The 14,322-nt window shown below is 50.8% G+C and overlaps 1 protein-coding gene across 2 annotated transcripts in view; it reads left to right on the top strand.

Moving 5' to 3' along the window:
- Positions 1 to 14,322, top strand: part of ZFHX3 (zinc finger homeobox 3) — a 121,716-nt gene that overhangs the window by 53,884 nt on the left and 53,510 nt on the right. For both annotated transcript variants that reach the window (XM_015639870.3, XM_015639869.3), the window contains exon 4: positions 11,888 to 12,119. In XM_015639870.3, the coding sequence (XP_015495356.1) occupies positions 11,888 to 12,119 (232 nt within the window). The remainder of the gene's footprint in view (positions 1 to 11,887; positions 12,120 to 14,322) is intronic.

Below are 14,322 nucleotides of genomic sequence, written 5' to 3'. Positions count from 1 at the left end.
AAGCTGCTGCCATCTACCTGGGGTAAAAAGTTCCCATGTGCCCTGAGGGGCTTTATGGCTGGGACACCCCACGCTTTCATTGTTGCAGTGCTGTGGTATTTTTAGGTCCCTGTGGGGTCAGGGCCATGCGGTGCCAGGCACTGGGTGAGTCGGTTCCTTCACCCGTGCCCTCGGAGCACTTTACCTGCTGTATCCCCTCCAGAGGAGGTGTGCTGTGCCCAGGGGTGGAAATGGACACCGGTGCCCTGACCAGGGCGGCTCTGCCTTCCTGAAAAACTGCTTGTCCTTGTGCTGCCGGTGAAAATTTGCCATGGGCTGGGCTGGAGCTGCGCTCCTCAGAGCAGCATCCCGTGTCCCCAGCCCCTGCTTGGTGCCAGTGGATGGTTGAGGCTGCTGCCTCCGTGCTGGCCGAGGGCCAGGCTGGCACCAGGGCTGACAGCCGCCAGAGGCCGTGCATGCCGTGCTGCTTTGAAGGTAAAGCTGCTGTTGGTTTAAGCGGGAATTAAACAATTACCGCATCTTAGTTCTCCCCACCTCCGGTGGATTGACTCTATAAATTGTCAGCCTGTTGACATTTTAATGTGAATTATGTCATATGGTATCCCCTTTGATTTCAACATGCCTTAGTTTGTAAATACACGAGGCTCTCAAAGGGCTGCGGTTAGCGCACCCGCGGGGGTTTTGGTGGGGAAGGAGAGCAGCGCTGGGCTGGCAGCAGCCCTGGTGCCTGGCACGGCACCGCAGCCACGCCGGGGCTCTCACAGCCCACGGGTCCTGCTGCACTCCCTGGCTCCCTCCGTGGGGTGAGGTGCACACATCAGTCAGCGTGGGGCTTCTCCAGCCAGCTGCAGGAGCTGTGTCTGTACCCTTGAATGGCTTCTGCTGCGTCCCCTCACATCCCTGTCCCCATCCAGCCCCCAGTCTGTGCTGCAGAGAAATTCCTAATTCGGCAGGTCCTGGTCACTTGGCTCAGCCTTCCTTTATGTTCTCTGCAGAGAGTTGTTGTAGCCTTCACATGTGTGCCAGGAGGGTCTTTAGGCATCACCAGCAGAGGAGCAAGGAGCTCTCCTGGGGTGACCCCTTCTGCCTTCAGGTGAGACTCACCTCCTTCCTCTCCAGCACAAAGCCAGAGGGTGTCCTGGTTTGAGAATTCTGATTTCCTTCACTTCACCCACAACATTTGTGGGACTGTTCTGTAACTCTGGGGTTAGCAGGTGCAGGTGTGTCGCCTTAGGGCCACAGGTGTTCGTACTCTTGTGGGTGTCCTCAGGGTGCACGTGCTGTAGCTCCTCCTGCTGAGCCCGGGGTCTGCCCGTGGCAGGAGGCACAGAATGAGGACAGTGCCTAGCTTTGGCTTTTGAGCACTAGCAGCAGTGCTGGAAGCCCCTCAGAGAAGGGACTTGCTGTCCCACATCGGGTTCTCAGCCATGCTGCCACCATAGGTGGGAGAGGTTTGAAAAGTCCTGCAGGTGATGTTTTCATGTAATGGGGTCTGTGTTACAGCACCTCTGGCTGCCTGAGTGTTTTTCATGGTCCCACAAAGTAGGAACTTTGCTTTTATCATTTTCACACCTCCTTGGCTCTGACTAATCTGGGTTTTCCAGTGCATGCATTCTAACTAGTCCTATCCAAGTGTCTGACTCTGGGCTGGGCAGGGGGATTATCCAGACATGAAATCTGCAGACTGACCTCCTGGTAACATATAGTAACCCTGAACAGGTATTTTTCCAGAGAAATTAATCCCATATGGTCACAGAAATGAGAATTTTGGGGCAGTTGGAGTAACTGGAGTTACACTTGCAATTTCATAAACAGGGTTTAGAAATCTGTTCTCTCCTCACACCTTTCTGCTGTGAGTGGATGCTGCTCCCAAAAAAAAGGTTTTGTTGCTTCCATTGTATTTATGAATTGCAGTGGTCAGTACACCCTGATAATGCTGATCAGTGCTGCCTCCACAGTGTTTGGCATTTACCTTGTGTGTCTCTGCAGACTGCCCACTGGGATTGCAGAGCCAGAACAGCTAAAACCAGTAAAAGGTGGGCCCAGTTTTTCCCAAGGGTTTCTGTACCTGTGAGGGCAAATGCCAGTGGATGCAGATACACATGAACAAAGAGAGCACCAGAGAGCAGAGACATTTATCATCTTGGGTTTGCTCTGTTTGCCTCAGTGTGCTTCTGCACTCTCTGTGTTTTCCATTGCTGGAGTCTGTCTTGGAGGGAATAGCTGTAACTAATGCTCAGAGCCATTCTGTTCTCTTGTAGAGTCCTCTGCAGAATTATACCACTGTTGAATTAGATTTTAGATATACACAGGAAGTACAGAGCAGCAAGCCCAGCTGTTCATAGGCTGCAAACTGCTTGGAGACCATGTGCAGGACCCATGAGCCAGACAGTTGTGCTGCTGTGGATTGCTGTGGGTCATTGATGTGTCCTTCCTGCTGGAGACCAGGTGGGCTGGGAACAATTAATGCCCAAGGACTGGAGAGGTCTCCCAGTTAAATTTGGAGGAGGCTGTGTTTGGAAGGCTTCTCCTCCCCAAGAGCTTGGTGGCTTTCCTTACAGAGTAGCTGCTCAGGGGTGTGGGGAAAGGAGCAATTGCAAGAATTTCTGTACACAGTTCTTAGGACACATTTGTGTCCATTGGGTTCCTGGAGCCCTCACAACCTTCTAGAATATAGGAGGTAGCAGGTTGCCTTAATTCAGGCCTTTGTGTGCAGACATTATTTTGGTTCTTAATTATAAGTAGTTCCATACATATTTTTCCAGCAGGATTCTTGCCTCATTCTGTGAGTAATTATTCCATTTCTTTTTATCTTCCTCTTTCATTACATTGCCCGAGGCTTTGTCTAATACAATCCAAAGCTTTCACTGAATGAAGAATTATTTATTTTCTCATGGGCATTTCCATGGTGCTCTGTGTTCTGTTTGTGTTGCACAGACACTTGAAGAAGGTACCTTGGCAGCACGGTCTGAAATCAGCTGCTGCTCCTGTCCCCGTGTTCTGGGCAGGCTGATGCACAGTGTGTGCTGCTGGAGAAAGGCTGCTCCACTGCCAGGGGGTTTCCCTGCCTCTGCTGGTCTTCACACACCTTCAAGACTCAAGGAGTATTATATATTTCCTCTTTCTGTTTCCATTTTGTCATGTTAGTCCATCACCCATCCTTTAGGTTTCCTTCCTCCCTCATCACCTGATCTTGAAAAATCCTTTCTGTGGACTGTGGGAAAAGGATGAGATGGCTCTTTCATTTTTCCATGGATCTCTGTTGGCTTCTGCATGGGAAGATTGTGTCCTCCATGTCTTTGATGCTGATATTCTGCAATTTGTGGAGATGATTGAAAAGTTCCTTTGTGCATTGTTGTTACTTCGGTTATGCATTTTGGTTATCTGCTGGGAGTTGAGGTGGTGCAGTGGTATAAGAGGTTGTGAAGAAGCACTATGAAAACAAGGAAAGCTCCAGTCCACCACAACTTCCCTGGAGATGGGTGGAACAATAAATCCCGTGCGAGGGGAGTTTACTCTGTGTCCGTAGTGTTTTATTAAATAGCGTGAACTCAGGCTGGATTTCTGTGGCTGTTTCAACGTCCCACATGGTTTCAGGGCACATTATTGCAACAGTCCCTGGCTGCACATGAAGGTCCCCTCCTGTCCCCTGGCAGGACCTTGGCTCCACAGTGCTCCTCTGGTTTGCTGCTGGGCTTCTGCACTGCAGTCCCTGGGGCACCCGGAGCCACGGCAGGACAGACACCTGGCTGTCCCCTGACTTGGGATGTGGGGCAGAGCACAGGGGTGTCAGACAGTCTGCAAGCTTTTCCTGCAGGTGGTTCTTTTCCAAAAGACTTGATGTGGAGGGAAAACAGCATTTTAATTGAAATCCTGGAAGCAGGCTCCACACATAGAGAGGGGATTGGGTGGCAGGTCTGAGCTGCATTATCAGCACAAGACCCAGGAGAGCGTTGCATCAGAGCCTCCTCAGAGAGCCCTCGTTCTCCTGGCTGCCAGACAAAGCAAAACATCACTGGTATGCAGAGTCCTAGCCTGGCTCTGTGTTAAGGAAAGCCCTCCTCAATCACTCAGCAGCTGCACAATTACAATATGGACAACAGGTTTCGATCCTCCTGTCTTTCCAGGTTCCCCCCAGACCTTCTGATTACATAATTTACTTTTTATCCAGTGTTTTTCCACATTCCCAGGCTGCTCTAGTTCACCTGAGTGTTCACAGCTTAGCAATTCACACTGAACTGATTATTTTCAAGTAGATGTACAAAATATGTTATAAAGGTCTGGGCAGTGGCATTGTGAGGCCTGCTTATGGTTACTGTCTTTAGTTGTTTTTTCCCCTTTTGTTTTCCTAACCCTGGAAGAGATGAGGCTCCCTGAATTCCTCAGCTCCTGCCTATCCCAGCACTGAGGAAGGAGTGGGCTGGAAGCCCTGAGCCTCTTCCTTGGTGATGTTGCTGCATTCTGGCACAAATTTTTTTTTCTTTTTTCATCACTCCATCCTACTGCTGTCCATACAGTGCTTTGCAGGCAAAAGTTCAGCTTTTCTGCCACGTTTCTCCAGGGATGACAGGATCCATGGAAATGTGAAGTGACAAAACTTGATGCTTTCCTGAGGATCAGAATGTCCCTAGTCCAGGCTTTGGTTCAGTTGCAAGAGGAGTTCAACCATTCCCAAGCTCTTTGCTGCTCCACAGGAGCTGCTGGGTGAGGCTGGCTGTGGGTGACATCCCTCACATCCTGGCTGGTCGTATGAGAGGTCACTCTGTGTGAAGTTGTTGGTTCCTGTTGGTGAGAGGTGCACAGGTGAGCAGCAGAGGTGCCCTTGCAGGGCTGTTGTGGGTCCTGTGGTGGAGCCACAGCCAGGCAGGAGCGTGCAGGGCTGAGGGCAGCACTTTACAGGCCAGTAGGAAATGTACTCTCATGGTGCTTTGGTTTTAGCACTCTAATTAGTAGGATCGATACTCGCGCTCCTGTGCGCATCTCCACGTACAGCAGCGCTCGCGCCTGTGTCTCCCGGGAGAGATTTTGGGGTTCTGGAAGATTCTCTGCAGTTGAAGTTGCCTGAGAGTGGATTTCCTGTGCTGGCAAGTCTTTGCAGTGCAATTGTGGGAGAAGAGAAGGTTGGATGCTGTAGGTGAGTGCCCAAGTACAGCCACACCTCTTGCTTTCCCCCTCTCGTGGCTGCTCAGCGAGTGTTCAGCAACCCAGGTGTGCAAGGGATACCTGTGCTACTGCAGTTAGGTTCTACAGCTGGAGAACAGCATCTCTGGTTGTTTCCTCACCTCCCTTGGCATCTCCTCCCTCGGGAGGTCTTCAGCCAGCATCCCACCCTGTTTCCTCTGCACTGGGAGGGGTTGGTCGGCATAACTGGGCCGGTGCTGGCTCCCCATGGACTTTGTCCGTCCTCGAAACGTGGGAAGGAAGTCTTCCACGGGAGGAGTCTGAGTGACTGTCCCCAGACAGGTTTGCATCTTCGGGCATCTCTTCCAAGGAACTGTTAATTAGTCCTTGCAGGTCTGTTGCACAATTGAAAAGGCGTGGGGGATGTGATTACAAGTTCAGCCTTTCTTGGCGCTTGCTTTGTGTTCACCTCTGTTGTTCTCTGTCCACAGACCCCATGGGACTGTGGGTGTGCAGGGCTGCTGCTCATCACGGGCAGCACAAACAATGCCCTCGTTAGGAGCTGCTCTAAGACCCTGTGAAGAAGTTGGCTTCTGGAGCCAAGCAGAGGCTGGGACTGTGCCTCCCCCTGGGCTTTAGCCCCTCCTCATTAAGCAGGTCCAGGCTATTGATTGGGAGCTTGTGTTTGGAAGAGTCTTACTTACTCTATGCATTATCTTGACAGATTGATCAGACCTGATTGAGAACCTCTTAAAGGAACGAACAGCTGTAATGGGAAAGTTGGACTCTGTCATCCGTTAGGATGATTCTGGGAGCGAGAAGAACGAGGCTGACATCTTGGAGCAATTGTATTTACAATTAACATGGCTGAAAACGATTGCCTCTATTGATCCCCCCTTCCTGCAATTACAGCCCCATTGTTTACATTCCAGCACTTCAGTTATAAAAAGGAAATTCAATAATTATTGCATTATTTAAAGTTAAAGTGCCACAGAGTTTGCTGGCTATGCTTGCTGGTTGATTTAACGTTCAGTAAAATCCATGCTGAGCTCTCCATCCTTAGGCTGAGCAATATTTGGCTTTTAATGAGACTTCAAGGGCTGGTGGAGCAAACCCCATTTGCTGGGTCACTTTTGGGTTTGTGGAGAAATCCAAAACCTTGCAGCATGGCTAGCACCAGCTGCGTGGCTAACAAGGAGAGCATCTGTGGCATTCACTGGTTGCCAGGCAGGGCTGGAGGGCTCAGAAAATACAGATGTGGTGGGGTTTAGGGATGGGCTGTTAATGGCGGCAGTTGTGGCTGTTCTTCAGTCCTTTCCATGTGATCTGGGGACTTGGATTGGTACCTCAACTTCTGTGGCAGGAGGGAGTGCTACATTTCCAGCCTCTAGGTAAGAAAGGACCAGAGAGCAGTCACCACAAGCTCAGCTGCAGAAACTCAGGGGCAAACGAGCCCGAACCCCACCGCTGGCACTGCACCACGGAGGCAGGAGGCTGGAGGAGGGAAGGGCTGGTAACACTGCTCCTTTGGAAGCAGTAACCAATTCAGGATGTTGGTTGGATATGAAAGAGCAGAAGTTCAGCTTTTGAACCTGCTGGTTGCAGAATCAATTTCCCCCCTCCCAGGAGCACGGGGGAGGCTGTTGGCGCTGCAGCTCTCCCGGCGCAGGCAGCGTGTCCCGCTGCGGCCGCCGCCGCTCCCCGGCTCCAGGAAATTCCAGCTGGGGCTGCAGGTGTGAAAGGAGAGCAAGATGGATTGGCCAGCCCTGACTTTTATGGAGTACTTGGAACAGACCAGGATCAGACAGCTGCATCCACATGACTTTCATTAAAAATTCAGATTCTTCTCTTGCAGTGCTGTGTGATTTATCTCGTGCAGCACATCAGAGGCACACAGGGGCCAAGAGATGCTCACAAGGCCTCTGAGGTCTGCAGCAGGGTCAGGTCCCTTTCTGTGGTGACCCACAGCCTCCCTCCAGCTTCACTGTAAGGGTCACCTTCTGTCCCTCCCCGGGGGTGTACAGTCCTCACTGGCACCTGGAGTGTTTCCTACCAAGCCTGTGGCTAATTACCCCTGTCTGAGCTCACCCCGGGGAAGAGTCAGTCCCTGGCTATTCTCCTGCACTGCGGATCTGCTGGCAGGGCTGAGGTGCTTCCAGCAGCTCCTGAGCTCGGGTCAGCATCTCCACTGAGAACTCCCTGGCTCCGTGTGCTGGTTCTGGTCACTGGGGCTGCTCAGACATCGGTGCTTGTAGGAGCCAGCACAGTGCACCTCTGTGCTGCTGCTTCTTTCCGTGGCATTTGTGACCTTCCAGCAGATTTTTGGCTCCTTCTTCCCCAGCTGCATCTGTCAATGCTTTGAAATCACTGCTAGCTTTACCCATCCTAATGGAGCTGAGTGCTGAGTTCAGAGGTAGGGAAAGTGTTACACAGGGAGAAAAGTTCTGCCAAAGATGTTGAAGTCTGACAACTTTATTTTCAAGAGTCTCCAGGTAGTGGCGTTTGTTTTCGTGGCAGGGTGTCCTTGACGTGAGAGGACTCGAAAGTGATGTGGAGCAGGTTTGTGCAGGCTGTCTGTCAGTGACCCACACAGCACCTGGCTGCACAGAATGGTCAGGGTGGTGAGGAAGAGGACTGTGTAAGCAGGAGGGTGGGGAACTGGCTGGGGCTGTGTCTGACAGCTTTGTGCAGCCCTGGAGTGCTGTTGGCTGAGGATCTGCAGGGCTGCAGCCAGCGGTGCTGTCACAGCCAGAGTGGCACATCGCTCCTTTTATTCCTTGCGCTTTGCTGCAGTTGTGTAGCTTTTATGAGCTTATTTTTCCACTTTGGGTTCTGGCCCCCAGTCCTGTTACCTCAACTGCTTTTCCTGCCCTGAGAGACCCAGATATGTGCAGGTGAGCTCACTGGGCAGCTGGGGACGTCTGCCTGTCCTTGGGGCAGTGACAGAGTTTCTCCTGCTGGTTGTCCTGTCGAAGTCTGCAGAGGAAGGGGCCATCCTCGAGCCTGGAGAGAGTTTTCTCACATGTTCTACTGCTTTTGTAGCATGGACACCTGAGGCTGGTGATGGGGTGTTCCCCCTCACGGTGCAAACCAAGGACTTGAGAGGTTCCCTGTGAGCCTGGGCTTGTCCTGAGCAGCATTCAGGGCCCTCCAAAGGGAAAGCTTTGTGCCAGTTAAGCCTGCATAGGAACTGGGCCCTTTTCTATTGAATAATAAACGTCCAAACCACAAGATAGTTCAAAGTGTTGTTGCATCTGCTTGGTGGGTTGAAGGTTCAGGTCAGATGCCCCCCAGAACAGCAGCTGAGCTGTTTAACATGGCAGAGAGGGACTGGAGAAGCCCCTGGCAGTGCTTTGGGGGGGTTCTGTCCTGTCACCATTGGAATCATGCTCATTGCAACATGGCTGAATACACTTCATACAGAAGAGATTTTGAACAGATAGTAGTTTAACATCTTTTAAAATTTATAAGATTTTTTAACATTTTAAATATGCAGAAAAGCTTAGAAATCAGATGGTAAATATGAACTGCAGGAACGGCTACAGAGGTGCTCAGGAGAGTTTATTACTTGTGTAACAGCAGCACCTCGGGGTCTCAGTTCTCAGTACTAGAGATTTGCTCCAAGGAACATTGTGTGGTATGTGGCATGGGCTGGGGAGGGGGTGATACAATGCCATGTTCAATTCCATGATTATGGTTAAGTAGTGTGGGTGAGGCAGCGTAAGATGGGGAAAGGAGAGATGGTAAAATAAACAAGTTTGAGGTATGTGAAGGATGGAGGGAAAGAAACAAGGACTGTAGTGTCATTCCTTACTTTGTTTAAAAATCAGATTTCCATAGTTGTACCCTGTGAGCATTTCCTGCTTAGCAGAAGGAAGCAGTTGTGGGGCTGAGCAGGTCTGGTGGGACCAGCCCGGCCACCCCAGCCCACCCCGGGTCCAGGGCAGGGCTGGGGCACCCTGAGGGGCAGCTGGCACAGAGCTGGGGCAGAGGAGGGAGGCGAGGGCCCTGAGCAGGACCCTCCTGTCGAATGACTGTGGGACACAGCTCCCTGCCCGGGGTCCAGGCTGGGTTTGGGTGTGTGGGAATGGGTGCTGGGAGCCTGCGGTGCTGAGCCGCAGTTGGTTCCGTACAGGAACACCCGTGTCCCCCGGGGAGCTGCACTCGTGAGCCGTATGGTTTCCATCAGAGCGTTCCTCCCTCTGTTTCTGATTTAAAGTGTAGCTTTGACTCACCCTGATCAATATTTTGCATGCCATGCGTGAAGAACCAGATGTTGGAAGTTTCCTATTGTGGAGAGGGAGGGGGCAAACACCCCTCAGACTCACAGAAATCAATGTTTTCTGACAGAACTTGGTTGGTTTTCTTAGAACAATATATTCTTTTGATTTTCAAGTTGATTTGTCTTCTAACAAGGTTCTGGTTTAGTATTTTGAATTTGTTTCCTGTGATACGGATAAATTCTCACAAGGGGGAAGCTTAACAGTGTGATGGGCAATAACTACACGTACTTGGACAACATTTCATCTCCTCCAGCAGCTCACAGCTCGGCCCTCATGTCTTCTTTCTCTGGACTGCCCCTTTTCCCCACTGGAGGATGGGTTGAATCGGGTGCCTGCGCTGCTGTGCCCAGGCTGGTGGCACCCTCAGCCTGACTCCTCCAGCACAGTAGGCAGGTGAGGCTGACCCCAGCACAAGAGATGTTTGAGAGGAAGCAAAAGAAGACCATAAAATAAGACACATTTATTAAACTGTTTAAAACAAATGTTTTCCTAAAACCCCCTTTTAAATGAGAGCAGTGCAGATTGTGCCTCTGGTTCCACAGAGACCATGTCCTTAATATTTCCTTGAACCCGTGACCGGATTTTTCTCTAATTGCTCTCTGGGGGTTTTCTCTGGCTCCGCGCAGAAGCTGCTGCTGAGCCCGTGGGCACTTCCCGAGCTCGGTGCAGGGCTTGTGGGATTGGGATGGGGCCTCCCCGCTGTGCCTGGCCAGGACAGGGCTGGTGTGGCTGCTGGAGCCAGGGCCTGGCCAGCAGCACCACGGGCCAGGGAGGTTGTGGCAGGGCTCAGGGCAGAGCCAGGCCGGCGAGGCTGCGCCGTCGGAGATGGGCACGCGACTCCTGTGATGGGCTCGCTGACCTTTCATGCCTTAAAGCCATTTTTCTGGCTCAGGAAGAGGGTAACGCATGCAAACAATAGAAATGAGATGAGGAAGAAGTTCTTATAAGGCAAAACAGCAAAAAAATCTTTTGAGGGCACCAGTGGGATTAGTGCCCTCGTGGATTCTTCAAATATTACAGTGAATTTAATTAAATACATCGTGATCCCAGAAGAGGCTAGTCTAATTAGCCAGATCTCGAATACATTTATTCTCTTTCCTCACTCTTCCAATCAGAAGCTTCAGCATCAGCTCATATCCTATTTTTAATCATTCCTAGACTCAGAGGGCTCTCCTTCCTCCGCGTGAGCAAGGCACACAGCGCTGGGTAATATGTGTCTTTAATCTTATCTCAGCTGTAACTGAGATAATAAGCATCAGAATTTTTTACCAGAAGGTCCTGGCTGCACGTAGGCAATATTTTTGATTGACAAACCCCAAGATCGTGTCCGAAGCACTGTACTTGTGCCTCAGGCCAAGTGTGTGGTGAGGAAAGAGTTCCATGAGATGGCACAAAGACTCAGGGAGGTCTTGGGGTTGGATGGGAGGAGCTGGCAGGGAGTACTGCACAGCTGAACTGTTAGGTGTGGGGTGGAAACCCCAAAGGCCTTCACTGGGGGATCTCTTGTGGTTTCACCTTGGTATTCATTTTTTCTCAGCTAGTGACACACCCTGACTGTGGAATTGGGGAAGTGCCTGTGACATCCCTCTGCCCAAGAGGAACAGACAGCAGCTGTGCCGTAGCAGCCAGCATGGCTGTGCAGGGTCAATTCTCCCCTCTGCTTCTAAGAAATTATTTCCATGTTTGTGGGATCCATGACAGGAAATGGCTGCTTGTTTCCCCAGAGGCACAGACCTCTGGTCCAGGGGATTGATAGGTTTTGCCAAATGACTGTGGTGTGATAATCCAGAATTAGCTGTATTGGCTGTGACCGCCCAGCTTGGGAGGGGACAGGGTTTTTCCAGGTGTTGGCCTCTCTCGGTGGTGCCTGGCTGCACACTCGCCATTGGCTTTCCAGCTGAGGTCTCTGTCACTGCCATCTTACAGGCCAGGCTGCTGCTTCCTTCCTGAGCCAAGGGAGTAAAACCTGGCTGCCAGAGGGTGGAGAGCTGGATGATGGACAGGATGGCTTTGTACTCTGCTTCCATACACTGTGTCCAGGATCTCTCTATCTAATGGGTTTGTTGTGTCCTAGGGTTGCTTCGGTTTTACTCTTCCTAGTTTTCCATGAGAATTTACCAAATTTAAGTTTGTTATGCAGTTGGATCCCCTCCCAGAACAAGCTTTGAGTGTGAAGGAATGAGCCCTGAGCGTGTTGTGAGCAGGTGTCACTGCTGGGTCTGGTGCTTTCCCTCACTCAGGGAGATGATGTTGTCTGTGTCCATCTGTGTTTTGTGCCCATTTTGGTGTGTTTTGGTTTTCATGCTCTTCAGCAGGAGTGTGTGTAATACCCTGAGAATAAACAGGTGTTGTCTCACTGCATCTGTGTTAAAGTGTGGCTCCTTAACTAATTCCCAGGAGGCTTTTATCAATTTACAGAGGACTGACCCAGGAGACCGGGGGTGATAAAGGACACTGACATTCCTGTGCTTCGTTCTCCACAGCACCTGCAGCATCACGAGAGCGGGGTGGAAGGTGAAAGCTGCTACTACCACTGTGTCCTCTGTAACTACTCCACCAAGGCCAAGCTGAACCTCATCCAGCACGTGCGCTCCATGAAACACCAGCGGAGTGAAAGCCTCCGGAAGCTACAGCGCCTCCAGAAAGGTCTTCCTGAAGAGGAGGAGGACCTGGGACAGATCTTCACCATACGCAAGTGTCCAGCTGCCGAGGCCGGTGAGTGCTGCTGAGGGACAAACTCGGTGATGCTCCTTTTCTCCTCCTTGCTGTGGGCTGACGCAGTTTATCAGTGATAATTACAGGAATCCCACCTGCCTGAGGTGGGGTTTGGGGTGTTGAGGTGTGTGTGTTGGTTCAGGTTGTCCTAAACCCTGGAATATTGTATGAGAAACTAAAGATACTACCATGTCTGGACAACTCAACAAACCAGGGCACCAGGAGATGTTTTGCAATGAGTCAAGTGATGCCCTCAGCAGCAGCATAAGCTGTGCCAGCTTGGCACTGATTTCTGGTACTTCAGCCACTCTGGACTGGGAGAAGGAGCTGGGCAAAAGGGGTGGGCAGGACATGCGAGTTTTCCGTGCCTGTTCTCCATGTCTCTTGATAAGGTAAATAAAGTGAAGGGCTTGTATGAAACATGTGCTCACACAGGTCATAGGGCAGGGATTGCAGCTGCAAATCCAGCGAGATTTAGTGTGCATAAAAGGAGCAGTTAGGCTGGATGGAACAGAGATGGTACTTTGTTTAGTCATGTAAAGGGTTGAGATGTTTTTAATGTTCTGAAAAATCCAGATCTCCTGAAGCCCTCTTTGGAGGGGGAGGAGAAACATCCTGGGTCCGCTGGTTTGGGTGCTGTCAAGCTGCTATGGTGCTGGAGCTGGGGTGTGCCAGCAAAAGCCTTCACAAAATATCCTTAGAGCTTCAAGCAGGACATTTCTCTATGACTGCTGTGAAAATGGGTGAATCCTACAAATAGCCACTCTGGGGAACTGGAGTGAATGCACATGGAGACCAGGAAGGTGATCTTGGCTGAAAGGGCTGAGAAGGGACAGCAGCAGCAGCTGAGGGAGAACATGTGGGACTTTCAGAAATTCCCTTGAATTCACATCTGGGTCTCATTGCTGTTGTGCCTGTGAGTAATGAGAACGTGAAATAAACCCAAAACACCCCAAGAGTGAGACAGGAGATTTTTCATTAAGAGTTAAATTCAGTCTTGTGGAAAAAAGTGGCCAGTCTGTGACCTTGGTGGCCCAGCTGAAGGGAGAGCATGGAACAGGCTTCCCAAAGGTCACAGTGGCAGCGAGAGCACGGTGCTGCCACAGCAGCCCGGAGCTTTCAAAAGGCTTCTTCGGGCAGGGCTGGGTTGTGAGCTGCTGAAATGCAAAATGAGCAGAGAGGGGAAACCATCCGTGCCCTTTGTGATAGACAGAACAACCTTGAAAACCTTATTTGCTCTAGAAATTTCTGTTTGCCTTGTCTTTCACTGTACAAACCTTATCTTTCCCATCTGGCCACCCAGATTAGGACATGGCAGGTACTTGGAGGGCAGGAGCTGACTGGCTGGGAGGGAAAGCTGTTTAGTGACCATTTAAAAAAATGTAATATTTTTTAAATAAAAGTCCTGACAAGTCACTGAAAGGAAAGCTTGATTTACACATATTTTAATTCCCTTTAAGCTTGTAGGTTCTTCAACAAAAACTGACAGCAAACAAGACACAATTTCTTGATCATATTTTATTTCAAAGGCTGTGAATACAAGCAAGAATATTGTATGCAGAAGGCAAAGGAGGTATCTTGGGTTGGTTAAGCTGAGATACTTAATTTCAAACATTCCTTGAGCCCTTTGTTGAGCTGGTTGAAGTGGGACACCTCACTGGCCTGCTGGGCCAGGCATCCCTGCAGGGATGGGAGTCAGGTTTGGGTGAGAAGCTGCTGTAACCCCAAGGGGGAGAGGGGGTGTCCCCATTCCCACTCATCCTTAGCCCATTACATCCCACAGGTGTGGGGACACTCAGCTGCAGGGCACAGGACAGTGGGAGTCTGTGCCCTGTGTCTCCTCCTGCTCTCTAACAGCATCCCTCCTGTGTCCCCATCAAGGTTTTTATTGTTGTTTTCTGACCACTGGGTGGACCTTTCCCTACTGCCTTTTCATAAGGTGTCTCTGTGGTATTAGATATCAGGCTCAGACACTTTGACAGACACTTGTCCATGACACTTCCCTGGTCTGTGACACATCTCTGCTGGGGCACAAAGGGACAGTGACTTTTTTGTTGTTTGCTGCAGTCCAGGTGCTGAGGTCTGTTCTGTCCTGTGGCCTCATCTGATGCAGTGGAGTTGCCCTGTTCCCCTCCTGCTCCATCCCATTGCTGTGCACAGTGCTGGGGTTGAACGCTGTGTGTACCTGCTCTGTGTGTACCTG

The sequence above is a fragment of the Parus major genome, chromosome 11 (genome assembly GCF_001522545.3).
Source record: "Parus major isolate Abel chromosome 11, Parus_major1.1, whole genome shotgun sequence".
Taxonomy (NCBI): Eukaryota; Metazoa; Chordata; class Aves; order Passeriformes; family Paridae; genus Parus; species Parus major.
The sequence above is the reverse complement of the archived record's forward strand: the minus strand, read 5'-3'. Positions and strand labels throughout refer to the sequence as shown.